General features: G+C 38.3%; 1 protein-coding gene across 12 annotated transcripts in view; it reads left to right on the top strand.

The window, feature by feature from the left end:
* The window catches only part of INTS6L (integrator complex subunit 6 like), a 61872-nt gene that overhangs the window by 18323 nt on the left and 29228 nt on the right, over positions 1-14321 (top strand). For 11 of the 12 annotated variants that reach the window (XM_031006069.3, XM_055376053.2, XM_019019757.4 and 8 more), the window contains exons 3-8: positions 6510-6659; positions 7467-7556; positions 7782-7965; positions 8217-8345; positions 10724-10887; positions 13081-13233. In XM_031006069.3, the coding sequence (XP_030861929.1) occupies positions 6510-6659; positions 7467-7556; positions 7782-7965; positions 8217-8345; positions 10724-10887; positions 13081-13233 (870 nt within the window). Of the gene's footprint in view, positions 1-6509; positions 6675-7466; positions 7557-7781; positions 7966-8216; positions 8346-10723; positions 10888-13080; positions 13234-14321 lie in introns of those variants that run through there. The other variant, XR_010132530.1, reaches the window with a different exon arrangement.

The following is a 14321-nucleotide window of genomic DNA, read 5'->3' on the forward strand; positions in this document are numbered from 1 at the left end:
TGGTAAACTATGCTGTAAACAGATGTGCTGTCATCCAGGTTTTGTTGTTCCATTGCTAAAGCACAGGCAGAGTAGATGTAGCATAATTCTTAAGGGCCCTTGGATTTTCAGGATGGCAAATGAATGTTGGCTTCAGCTTAAAGTCGCCAGCTGCATTAGCCTCTAACAAAAAGTCAGCCTGTCCTTTGAGGCTTTGAAGTCAGGCATTGACTTCTCCTTTCAAATTATGAAAGTCCTAGATTGCATCTTCTTCCTATAGAAGTCCGCTTCATCTACATTGAAAATCTGTTGTTTAGTGTAGCCAATCTCATCAGTGATCTTAGCTAGATCTTCTGGATAACTTGCTGCAGCTTCTATATCAGCACCTGCTGCTTCACCTTGCACTTTTATGACATGGAAGTGGCTGCTGCTTCTAGCTTCAAAGTTTTCTTCTGCAGCTTCCTCACCTCTCTCAGCCTTCATAGAGTTGAAGATTCATTCCATCAACTCTAGGAAGAGTTAGGGCCTTGCTCTGGATTAGGCTTTGGTTTAAGGGAATGTTGTAGCTGATTTGATCTTCTATCCAGACCACTAAATCTTTCTCCATCTCGGCAATGTGGCTGTTTTTCTTCTTACTCCTGTGTTTCCTGAAGTAGCATTTTAAATTTTCTTCAAGAGCTTCCTTTGTATTCACAACGTGGCTAACTGGTGCAAGAGGCCTACCTATCTCAGCTTTCGACGTGCCTTCCTCACTAAGTTTAATCATTTCTAGCTTTTGATTTAAAGCGAGAGAAGTGCAACTGTTCCTTTCACTTGAACGCTTAAGAGTCCATTGTAGGGTCACTAATTGGCCTGATTTCAATATTGTTGTGTCTCAAGGAATAGGGAGGCCTGAGGAGAGGGAGAGAGATAGGGAACAGCTGGTCGATGGAGCAGTTAGGACACATACAACATTTATCGATTAAGTTCACTGCCATCTTATGTGGATATGGTTCATGGTGCCCCAAAATAATTACGATAGTAACATCAAAGCTCACTGATCATAGATCACCATAAAAGATATAATGAAAAAGTTAGAAATATTGCAAAAATTACCAAAATGTAACAGAGAAACACAAAGTGAGCACATGCTGTTGGAAAAATGGCACCGATAATACAGGGCTGCCACAAACATTCAATTTGTAAAAAATGCAATATCTGTGTGGTGCAATAAAGCAAAGCACCATAAAATGAGGAATGCCAATATACATAATGTGTGGAAGAGTGGTTTAAATTGGTGGGCTCTGAAGTTAGGCTATCTGGATTCAAATCTTGGCTGTGCCATTTCCTAGTTGTTTGGCCTGGACAAGTTACTTCGCTTTCCCAAGCCTCAGTATCCTCATGTATAAAGTGGAGATAATAACAGCACCTACCCAGAGGGTGGTTGTGAGGTTCATGTAAGAAGGATGTATATTACATGCTATGCTTAGTATAAGTGAGTTCCTAACATATAAGCACTGATAAATATTAGCTATCATTAGTCATCATCATGATTATTTTACCTTGGAGAGACTTAAAATTTGACCTGTGAAGATAATAAACCCTTAGCTTAGGATTCTACCCATCCCAAGTTACTCCTTTGTCCTAAACCTCCATTCTTTAGGCCTCTTGTAGTCATCTTTTACTGTCTATCCTTTGGCCTCATGCTCTATCACCAAGTCTGTCCTATTTGTTTCACATGTTTCTCATTTAACTCTTTCATCTGCATTTCCATCCTAATTCAGGTCTTGATTCCCCAGGTGTGGCTTACTATTCAAGCCTCCTAGCTGCTCCTCCTCCTCCTCCTCCTTCTCTTCCTCCCCCTCCTCCTCCCACCCCCTTTTTTTTGAGACAGGGCCTGGTTCTGTCACCCAGGCTGGAGTGCAGTGGCATGATGGAGTGCAGTGGCATGATCATGGCACACTGCAGCCTCCACCTCCTGGGCTCAAGTGATCTTCCCGCCTCAGCCTTCTGAGTAGCTGGGACCACAGGTGCACATCACCATACCCGGCTACTTTTTTGTGTGTGTATTTTTGGTAGAGACAGGGTCTTGCCATGTTGCCTAGGCTGGTCTCGAACTCCTGAGCTCAAGCAATGTGCCGGCCTTGGCCTCCCAAAGTGTTGGGATTACAGGTGTGAGCCATCGCGCCTGGCCTCAAACCTCCTAGCTTCTTCTGACTACAGCTTCACTTTCCTCCAGGCTGTCCTGTATGTCACTATCAGACTGATTTTCCTGTTTACCCCTGCCTTGGATTCTGTAGTGTGTCTACTGTCTGCTGCTTTAAGGCCAGGCTCTCATACCTGACCTTCAGGTCTTTTAGGAACGTCAGTGTCCAATAGAAATATAATGTCAGTCATACGCATAATTTAAAAATTTCTACTAGCCACATTAAAAAGTAAAAACAGGTAAAATTAATTTTACTAAAATATTTTATGTAACCAAAAATATCCAAGACATTATCATTTCAACATGTAATCAATACAAAAATAATGAGATTTTGGCATTTTTTGTTCTGCATCCTCAAAATGCCAAATGCATTCTATACTTACATCACATCTCGATCCAAACTAGCCACACATCAAGTGTTAAATAACCACATGTAGCTAAAAGCCACTGTATCAGATAGTGCAGCTGTAGAATGTGACTTGCCACCACATAAACAAGACATAACTATGTTTCACTTCTTCCTTGTTTGTTAAAATAGGGATGTTAATGCCATGCCTATTTTATAGGGTTGTCCTAAGCCAATGTGAAGTGTGAAAGTGCTTTGTAAGCGGTAAAGTTCTGTAAGAATGTATGGAAGTTATTATCAGGAGTGAAGGTTTTTACTAACATAAGAATACAATATCTTTGGAGTAAAGTAATTTAAAAGAAAAAACCATATTAAGGAGGCAAATTAGCTGTCCTGAATTCATTTGTGAAAAAAATTAACTCTAAGCAATGAATGGAGAGTGTAAATGTATACTCACTATCTCTTTATAATTATCTTTTTGGTAGAAATTTATCACATTAATAAGATTCTCTAAATACTTCAATAAATCTGTGGGCCTTTTTTCCTTCAGCATGTTGAGCAATGGACATAGGGACATTTGGTTCTCTTGATATAGGGAGCTGGACCCCTACCAAAGAGTTCATTGCTCTTGGTAGTAAATGTAGCCTACATACTTTGTAGTACTGAGGTAGGAGTGGCATTAAAAATTTCCCATATCATCCAATTCATTGCAAAGAATAGGAATTAACCTAAAAACAATGTCAGAGATTTAGATACAGAAACTATTAATATTTGGGCCGGGCGCAGTGGCTCACACCTGTAATCACAGCACTTTAGGAGGCCAAGGCAGGCAGATCACCTGAGCTCAGGAGTTCAAGACTGCCCTGGGCAACATGGTGAAACCCTGAATATACTAAAATATAAAAAATTAGCCAGGCATGGTGGCACACGCTTGTAGTTCCAGCTACTCGGGAGGCTGAGGCACAAGAATCGCTTGAACCTGGGAGGTGGAGGTTGCAGTGAGCCGAGATCGTGCCACTGCACCCCAGCTTGGGCTACAGAGTGAGACTCCATCTCAAAAAAAAGGAAAGAAAAAGAAAAAGAGAGAGAGAGAAGGAGAGAAGGGAGGGAGGGGAAGGAAGGAAGGAAGGAAGGAAACTATTAATATTTGTAAAATGCTTTCATTTCATATTCTGTATTCTGACAGATTGGTGAATAGCACCACTAACGATAAGGACACATTATTTTAAATAAAGATGAGTCATAAAGTGGTACCCAAATCTTATCCTAGCCCTTTACCAAACCAAATAGTCCACTAATTTTTTAAAATTATACCTTGAACTACCACATGGCCCTTCAGGTGTTCAAATTTAATATATAACCTTTGTTACCAGTGTGGAAATAAGATTGCTAAACGAAGTAACTCCAAAAACAAGAATCAATTTTATATAATGGCTTCAGAGTAAAGGACCCCCGCCCACCATTTACAAGTTTGCCAAAGCCAGAAACTTCAACATAATGCATGACCCTTTCTTTCTCACCTGTCCCTCTAATTAGCTACTAAATCCTTAGGACTCCTCCTCTGAAATACTTCCTTAATCTGCAACCTCCTCTCCATCCCCACTGCCCTAACTCAGCCTTTCATCACTTTTCTCATAAGCTCTTTCAGCAGTCTCCAAACCAGTTTCCCTGCCTCAAGCTTCAGCCTCCCCTCCACCCCACAATTTATTCTCCAACTACCAGCAGAGATCTTAGTAAAATAAAGATCTGATCATACCACTCCCCGGATTTAAAACCTTGAGTTCTTCCCAGGGCCAGCAGATAAAATCCAAACTGCTGAGCATGGTGTACAAAGCACTTTATAGTCAGAGCCCAAATTATCTTAATCAGGCTTGCCTCCTGCCATGTGCCCAGAGCAATGATAATCAGATTACTGGTGGTTCTCAAGTAAGTCCTATCCTTTTATCTGTTCTCTTCCCTTGCACAGTCCCCTCCACCCCTCACATCAGTGAGTCTCATGATCTTCACTTCATCCCATCAGTATTTCTCAAATGTCCCATTTTCAGTGAGAAGCCTTCCCTCACTCTCTGGTCACTTGTTCTTTCAGTCTCCATAAGTGCATCTCTTATTCCTTTGTGGCAGGAACCCCTCAAGAGCTGATTCCTCTCTATATCCCCAGCACGTAGCATTCTGCCAAGTATAGCATAGTTTGTTGGTAAAAAATCTGTTGAATAAATACAAGAAAAAATTGATCCTCTCCTCCACCCAAATGTACACCTTTCTCTTCTACCCCAAAGACGAAATCTAATTTCCTAATTCAGTGTGATTTATAATCAACTACTGATAGTTCCAGGTATTTGAAAAGATACTTTAAATCATAATGCTTCCTTTTCACTAAAGTTCAGTTTATCTAGTCCAATAAGATTCTCCTTGGGCCATAAAGAGTTATTCTCATTCCCTATATTTCTAGTACTAGAAGTCATATATACAATTTGGCCAAAGGAGCACCTGGAAAGTTTTAACCTTTAAATGCTTCGACCTATAGGATATGTTAGGAACATTAAAATAAAAGACAACAAACTAAGCACATCTTTAATTTCACAACAATTGCCAGCTATTGGACCTGGAGTGAATCTTAACCAAGATCACCTTCACCTTGTAGGGTTATGCAGGTTGTGTTCTGTTTAACCCTAGGGGGCGCCACTCTCACAGATTATGATGTGAATGACTGCAAGGTGGTATCATTCTCAGGCTTATACAGTGTCCCTGCTTATCAGATCATCCTCCTTTTCAGCTTAGGTCCTAAGAAGCCAACTGGTTTGCTCAAGGTCACACAGGTATTTCATAACAGGGTTCATAGCCAATAACCTGCCCCCTTTCTTACTTCTCAGTCATTCTACTAATCCAAATTGCTCTGGAAGACCATGAAACCAGAAAAGAGTGTTTGATGTAGTTGCATGGATAATGGACTATATGCCTTCAGCTAAATGTGAAATTCAAATGGTTTGGTTTATCTCAGTATCATTTGCTCTTGTTTTTCACCTCCAGCTGTACTGGCCTGGTTGGCATAACTTCAGCATTTAGCATATCACACTGCTGCTCTCAGGCTCACTGAGACTCAAGTGACTGTTCCACTCTGTTGCCACGCTGTGCTGTCTTCTCTCTTTCTTGCTGGCCCATTCCTCTGTGACTTCCTGTTAGCTGCCACCTTCTTCTTTTAGCTTCTCTTCTCAGCATTTTTTGCTGCTTTGTTTTTATACCCATCTCAGACCAGTCAGCACGATCCTTTCCTTCCTTCTATTCTACAAACCAATCAATCACAGCATGTTGGCTGTTGACCTTGGATCTTTGGTTGTTTGCTGCTGTTCATAGCTGCTGGGCGTGGCTAGGGGATGCTGCTTCTTTGCCAAAACTTTTTGTTTCTTTTTCTTTCTCCCTTTATTCTAGATCTTGGGCTTTCTGAATGCTTGAAGATACCAGAAGGGTTATATCCAAATAAGTGTGGCTCTATTCCTATTACTCCCTCTTTACTCTTGCTTAAAAGTGAAAATATTGCTTCGGTGGAAGAATCTTGGTTAGAAGAATTAATGTAGCTCAGACAGTCAATATAGCTAATTGTCTCTACCAAGGACAATGCATTTAAAAAATAACTACTCATTCCTCTGCCCCTTACTCCATGCTCACCATCAATGTCAAGCTAGGGTAACAGGTGTGTTGGCAGGTTTGGTTGAGCCTGAACAGAAAACTGGACCTCTTGAGCCACAGTCCTTCAGCCATAATGGACGAAGTATTTTTTGCTTCAGTTCTTTGCGCTTGATCATTAGAGCTAGCAGGTCTTTCCGAAACTGCTTGCTTTAGTTCTACCTGATCAGTGAAGATATAGAATAGAATTAGGTTAAAGAGTGGTTAATTTCTTAGAGTTTTGATAGAGTTTTGATACTTGCTGTTTAGTGATTGTTTGTACTTTATATATTGTTCATTGTATAATCAAGAAATTCTTTGTAAATGTTTGGTTTGCAGGCTGGTTGGAAGGAAAATCATGCAACATTCATGAGCGAACTAAAAAATCTTCAGGCTTCTGGACTGACTACTCTCGGTCAGGCTCTAAGATCCTCATTTGATTTGTTAAATCTCAATAGATTAATATCTGGAATAGACAATTATGGACAGGTAAAAATAATTTGAGTGAGTACGGCTAATTTATTTTGGTGGCTTGGGGTAAGAATTTAAAATTGGGCATGGTTACTAAGTTTTCTGCTACTTTTCATAACCTCCAAAAATGAGATTCTTATTACCTTTTAAATATATACTTTTTAAAAATCCCTCTTCTTTTGGTTCTTGTATATGGCTTGATAATAGAATAGCTAAAATTGTCTACCATGAGATAATCAGATGTTTGAGAATGATGTGAATAAACAGCTGAGAAATATCGGAACAAGACAATTGGAAAGAAACTTTCAGTGTCCTTAACTCCTCTGCCCCTCCCAATTTGATGAAAAAGCTCTAGGATAAGAAGGCAGAGTAGCATTTGCTGTTGCTCCCATTGTCCTTTCCTCCTCTAAAGTCTGTGCTCACAGTAACCAGAGTCACTCTCCAGGTTGCAGCACGCAAGTCACTAGTGTCCTATCTGTGCCAGGATTTTGCCTTAAGTGAATGGATTCATGAGAGTGGATGATAATGCCAGTAATCTTGTAATATTATTTTGTGATTACTTGGAAAGCAGAGTGAGAGAGGTATTTGAATGTTAATGGTTTGGGGAGTTCCTGAATTATAAGAATTCCTCAGTTTATACTGAATGTTACCTCTTCAGGGGTTGTTATTTTTATTCCCACCCATTTCGTTCCCTGATCATTTCTTCCTTATTTATCCAGACAAATTTTATCATATTCTTGAGAGATCATTGGCAAGGCAAATATAAAAGTTTAAATATACTTTTATTACTTTACATGACTCTAATGCTTTTTAAATGTATTTTAGGGGAGAAATCCATTTTTTTTAGAACCATCTATTTTAATTACCATCACAGATGGAAACAAGTTAACAAGTACTGCTGGTGTTCAAGAAGAGGTGAGATTTTTTTTTATTTTGTTTAAATGGCAGGGAACATGCAGCTATTTCTGTGGGAGGCATTTCCAGTTAACAGTAAGTTTGGTCAAATCATCCATCTTGGTAATCCTTGAAAGACTGCTTAATTTTATTGAGTTACATGAAAGAAAAAGTCAACCCTTTAATTCTTTCTTCATTTTTATATGGTTTGTTATGATGAACCTTTTCACATTTTTGCCTTATCAGCTCCATCTTCCTTTGAATTCCCCTCTGCCTGGAAGTGAACTAACCAAAGAACCTTTTCGTTGGGATCAAAGGTTATTTGCCCTGGTGTTGCGTTTGCCTGGAGTGGCTTCTACCGAACCAGAGCAACTAGGGAGCGTACCAACTGATGAATCTGCCATCACACAGATGTGTGAAGTCACAGGAGGTATTGGCAATATTTAATGTTTCTGAAGGAAAAATTCAGAGCATAGAGTATATTTTTCATTAAATGCCATATCCAGTCTTTACTTGTTTTCCTTCAAAGCCTTTTAACTCTGTTGCTTAAGGTCATCATTGGTATATTTGCTGCCAATGTAGTTATGATTATTTCAAGTTATATTTTAGGATTTTAAAATGCTTATATTATGAAATTATATTTGATCAAACTTGTGCTATTTATTTTTCCTTCTGGGATAGGTCGCTCCTACTGTGTGAGAACACAAAGAATGTTGAATCAATGTTTAGAATCTCTAGTTCAAAAAGTTCAGAGTGGTGTAGTTATTAATTTTGAAAAAACAGGACCAGATCCACTTCCTATTGGAGAAGGTATAGTAGATAACTTTTTTAACCCTAAAGTGTTATATAGGAGAATGAGAAGACATTAAATAAATTACTATAGACACAGTCTTCACTATCCACGTGCATTTGAGTGGTTACAAACATACATCCAAACAACTACCATACATTCACTGCCTATGTATATGTATCAGGTGGCCAAATTCTAACAACTTTAATTTCATGTTGAATGTTCCTAAGAACGTGTTTCCTTTTCCTGGTGCATTTTATATTCCCTGGTCCCAGTCTTTGGATGGCACTGACTCATTCACCTCTCTATTCACGAAATGTCTGGAGATTCACTATGGTGTGCACTTAAATAATAATCTGGTTTTGGTTTTGTGAGTGCCAAATATGCTAAGCCATCTTTATGAAATATGTGTTAGTTTCTGCACCTCAGCAAGAAATTATGAATGTTTATCCAGGAACTGCTCATCTTCTCTAAGATCCTACACTAGTATTTTCCCGGTCACTTTTTCACTCTGAAGTTAAGAGTTGAGCAACCTTTTCTCCAAATGAGATTTCACAGAAAGTTCGACATCCAAAAATTGATGAAAGTAGGGTGACTTTTGCATAGGGGAAGTTAAATCGTAGTGAATCTCTAGATGGTTTGTGAATGGATGTTTGTAATCACTTGAATGCAAATGAATTTCAAAGGGATCAGGGAACTAAACAAGCACCATGGCAACGCATTGCAAGACTTCCATGGTAATGCACTGCAAGAACAGAGCTCCTAGAAAGTCTATGTGTATATGTATGTAAGTGTGTAAGTGTATATATATATATACACACACACACACACACACTCCATTATTATTACCACAGTGCTTGTCTAGCCTGATTTATATGTTTTAATTGCCTTGACGAAGAACAAAGGGGTCAAATGCATAAGGGCAGAAAGCTACACATTTCTGTCTGAAGCAGTGGATCCTGTGGCTCCTGATCTTTTGTTGTTGTTATTATTGTTGTTGTTTTGCTCTTTAGTTCCCCATCCTTTTGAGAAGCTGTTGGAAAAAATATAGACCCCTTTCCCTATAAATACAGACATAAGTGACACATTCACAATTTTGTATATAATCTCAGGGGTTTTTTGGACCTCCAAGTTAAGAACATCTGCCATAAAAGACTGAGGCCCCACAGCCTATTTTAAATTAACTGTGTAGGAAGGCCATGTTATACTGCTAGCAATCCAAAATTTCGTGCTCACTATCTTAGCATAAACTGGGAACTTACATATTGAAATCCTAGTGGGATTTGATGTCATGTAAATGGCGCAGATTTTTTTTCTAGCTCCAGTTCTCCTTTGTCCAGAGTTCTTAACCTTTCAGGTTCTGATGAAAGTTAAGAACCCTTTCCTCAGAAAAATACACATTGTCAGAATTGTGAGCTCAACTTTGGGGGGATCCTCCAAAGCCATTACACTTTTTTTCCCTAGTGCACAGTGGACCCATTAAATCTCCTAGTCTAAAGAAATTACTTGTTTAAAGTAATGCTTAAATAAATTATTCAAATGACTGATAATTTAAGGAAAATGAGACTCAAATCATTAAAGCATATCTTTTACAAATATTATCATTAAAAGTTTATATAACTCTGCCTTGCCCTGATTTGAGGCGGGGGGAGAAGGAGGAAGGAAATGAAATATGCTAGTTTAAATCATTAAAATGCATTCAGGATACATTATTCAGCATTATACAACACCCATTGTCCATGGAATTTTGATGGTGGATGGAGAAACCATAGTGAATTAGTCCACGATAAACTTGATGTGTTTGCTTTGTGCTCCCCTCAACTATATACACATTGTCTGCATTTCTTCTATCTTTAAGTGAATTTGGCTAGTTTTTATTTTGCCTTTGTGGTCATTGGGTCTAATTGTTTGGCAAAGAACACTTTTTTCTTGTATTTGGAAATAGAAAGAATATATAAATGGAATTTATGATCTATTTTTGTCAGACTCCAGAAATGTAAAAACTATACCAGGGAGTGAACAATTTCATCTGCCTAATTTAGTAATTGAATTCTTGAAAAATAACTGTAGTGTTTTGATGTTTTTAATTTATGTGTACGAGTCTCAGAAAATTTAAAACTAGTTTTACCATAGTTTTCTGCATAACTGCATATTCTCTTACTAGGTTAAGAATGGTGGGGTGGGTGTTGGGTTAGAAGAGATAGATTAGACGAAAAGAGTTGCTAGAGAGAACATTTAGAAATCCTAGTAGAGTCGCTTTTTTTTCTTCTTCCATTTTTCATGAATCATTGTTCTTGTTTTATTTTGGACTTTGCTTTCAGCTGGAAAATTTGTACAAGAAGATCAGCAGCTGTAAAAGGAAACTCACGCCTTAGTTTGTCTTTTGTTTAACTTTTAGATGGACTTATGGATTCATCCAGGCCAAGCAATTCATTTGCTGCTCAGCCATGGCATAGTTGTCATAAACTCATTTATGTACGACCTAACTCTAAAACTGGTGTTCCTGTTGGACATTGGCCAATTCCAGAATCTTTTTGGCCAGATCAGAATTTACCTTCACTAGTAAGTGTCATAAAATAAAAAGGTAAACATCATTCTGGATTTTCAATTTTCTGATTACAGTGAACCTTTTAAAATAGCTTTGAGGCCTTTATGCCATGCCACAGGCAAGTAAGTCTTCCCTCCTTTGCCTTCTATCTCTTACTGGAAGTCTAGCTTTGTGCCTAGAAGCAAAGGAGGACTTCCTTTATTTTCTGATACTTGTCATTCTTCAGTTGCCTTTGCCACTTGAGCTGCCCTTTTTGGATGTTAAAACATTGCTGTTTTTGATGCTGTTATAATCTGTTACTTAGTTTTCATTTCAGAGCAGCTGACTTGATTTATGTGGCAAACACAACGTCTAAAATGTACTGGCCTTGGTTTTCATGCACAGCCTCAGGAAGTTTGAACATAGTTTACACCTTGGATAGGTTCTGGGAACATATTAAAATCATATTCAAAATTCTACTTCTTCCTACTTTTCATCTTTTTGTAATCAATGGACTTTTGTAGCAATATACCTTTCAATGATGGGTAATTAAGCAATATTTAAAAAATAATCTCTAAGCAAGGACTTGTCTTTTTGGTCACTGCATTTGGTAGGAGAGGCTTTGCTATTACAGTTGCTCTGCTCCCAGTGCCAGATCAACTGGCTTTTTTTTTTTTTTTGGAGGGAGGGCAGTGTCTAGTAATAAGGGAGACGGTATGAAACCCACTCTCTTTTGTCTTCTTTCCCCTTCCCCAAATTGTAAGAGGGCCTGAGTAATCTCCCTTGTGTGGGCTCAGGAGGGGACACAAACAAATCACTACTTCTTCTATTTAACACCTTCCTCGTTCAGTTCATCTATATTCCTTCTCAGTTTTAGAAATTTCTGACAGTGAATTGCATTTTCTCCTGAATTACTGCTTTTAGGCTTCTGCCCTTTTTTCAGAAGTGGCCATGAAAGACCTGAATGTAAGACTGAAGAGCCCTTTTGGACCCTGCTGTGGGTGAGGGTAAACGTCCCACTCCTCTCCTCAGGGCTTCAAGGTGTTACACCTGTGAAACCTCAGCCCTTCCAAACTCGAGTATAGGCTTTATGGCAAGTTTACTTCATTTTTGCTAGCAACAAGTCTTCATTCATGTCTTTATGACATTTTTACCTGTTCAAATCTAAGGAGTCAGAAACCTTTCACAAGTTAATTAAAACTAAGTTGGTAAAAAACAAAATAGAATAAGACATTCCAAGTAATTCACACATAGCTCATGTTACCATTCCTCCATCTTTAAAAGTTCATTTAAGAGCTATTTTTCTCAACCCCCAAACATCTTATAATGGTAAACTATAAAGGCAAATGAATATGTTTTCATTTTTTATAAAGGAAGCAGTGATATTTTATCATATTCATATTAGCTTTACAGGTTTCACAACAAGAATAGGCTGACCCACTTCTTACTTTGTCTCTGGGACTTGTCCTGTGTCCCTCTCTCTCCATATTGCCCTTGCTGTTCGCCTTTCTCTCTCTGGTGCTCTCCAATCACACAAGCTAAACCTGTTACTTAAATGGCTTCTCCATTAATCTGCTCCAGTACCCCAGGTACACAGGCCTTCGAAGCCCAGCGCAAAGCATCCCCAGCTCCAGCTATTCAAGGCAAACACGTTGGTGTTAGCAATGCTGCAAAAATCCATCTGGGCCCTGGCATTGTGACTAGCTTATTATCAGTCTCTATCTTGCCCTTTCCATCCCTCTACTATTTTTCATCTTGCTTGTTCATGGCTTTAGCCCTCTCATTACCTTATTAGAAAGTTGCATGGATTTCTTCATTCCCAGCATATCTGGACTATCTGTAACCTCATGGTACAAAGGAATGAAGGGCAGGCAATTCTTGGAGGTCATAAAATAGATCTGAAATTCAACATTCATCCTACAATCATAAAAACTTCTTAAACATATTCAAAACAGTTTTTTTTCCAATTCACTGAAATTTTAGTTATGAGTGTTGTAATTTACCTTTCCTCTTCCTAATGTCAAGTAGATAGTAAAGAATCTGAGCCCTCTCTCCCATGGAAGCCATTGGTGGTTCCTAGAGGTCTAGTAATCTTCTTTCTCAAAATGCTAGTCTGTATTTAAGTGAAAATGTAACAAAATATAAAAGGACTTGCAGAATTGTGAGAAATATAAGCTTGCTTTGAGACCTAATCATTTTTTCTGCTTTTTTTAAAAAATTTTTTTTAGCCTCCACGAACATCTCATCCTGTTGTGAGGTTCTCCTGTGTAGATTGTGAGCCAATGGTAATAGACAAACTTCCTTTTGACAAATATGAACTTGAACCTTCGCCCTTAACTCAGTATATCTTGGAACGAAAGTCTCCCCATACCTGCTGGCAGGTACTTATCCTTACCTATTAGCTAAATGTCTGTAACCACTCTAGGATCTGGGAATTGTTTTAAGAAGCTTCAAAGGTTATTCTCAAAATAATTGGACTGACTGTGCTAATGATGTTTCTCATGAATGCTGTCAAATAAGCAACAGGGCCAGACAAATAATTTCAGACTAATATGAATCATTAGTCTACTGTACATTGCCATTTAAAGCAATAGAGTCTGATGAAACCTATATATTTGAGGATTTGGGGGACCCCTTGAAGTCTACCCATGGACCCCAGCTTAAGAATCCCTAATCTAAAGGTTGTACTTCACTTCAGGTATGGCGTCTGCAGCTGAAACAAGGTGTTTAGCCCTTACTTTGAACTTGACAGATTGGAAGTACAGGATAGTTTAGGCAGAGAACCATAAGTCCTGAAACTAATTTCTGTATTAGTGTAATATAATAAAACTCTTCGTCCTGTAGTACAAATCACACTAAAAAATGTGTGTAATGTGGATTTTGCAACTTGGATGAGACAAATGCATAGAGATATCTATCATACACTGGCTCTTCCAAGTGTTACACTTAAGCCAGAAGGATTTGCTGATTGGTTAATAGAGTCACCTATGGAATTTAATTTGTAAAAATTCAGAGATGGCAGTCACAGCCTTTTTATGTGGATACAACAAAAATGTCCTACACTGTAAAGATGTATGTTCTATTTCTAAACTGTAGAGATGTATGTTCTACTTCTATTAATATATAGGACTCTATAGCAATCAGTAACTGTTAGGCTCTATTTATGCAAGGAACACTTTCAGACTGCCATCTGTTTTATCTTAAAATGTGAAATTATTGCTACAAGTTGTCTGTAAGCTACTTAAATTCTCCCAAGATGCTACAACTAGTTAGAAAAAAAGGAGCAGGATTAAAGCAAGAATGTAAAAGCACAAGAAACAGAATAATCTCACAAACATAATACTGAGCAAAGAAGCCAGACAGAAAAGATTACATATTGTGTGATTCTATGTTATATACTTTCAGAGAGAGGTAAAACTAACTTACTCTGTTAGAAGTCGGGATAGTGGTTTCTCTTGGGGGGATGCAA

Source organism: Gorilla gorilla, chromosome X (genome assembly GCF_029281585.2).
Source record: "Gorilla gorilla gorilla isolate KB3781 chromosome X, NHGRI_mGorGor1-v2.1_pri, whole genome shotgun sequence".
Lineage (NCBI taxonomy): Eukaryota > Metazoa > Chordata > Mammalia > Primates > Hominidae > Gorilla > Gorilla gorilla.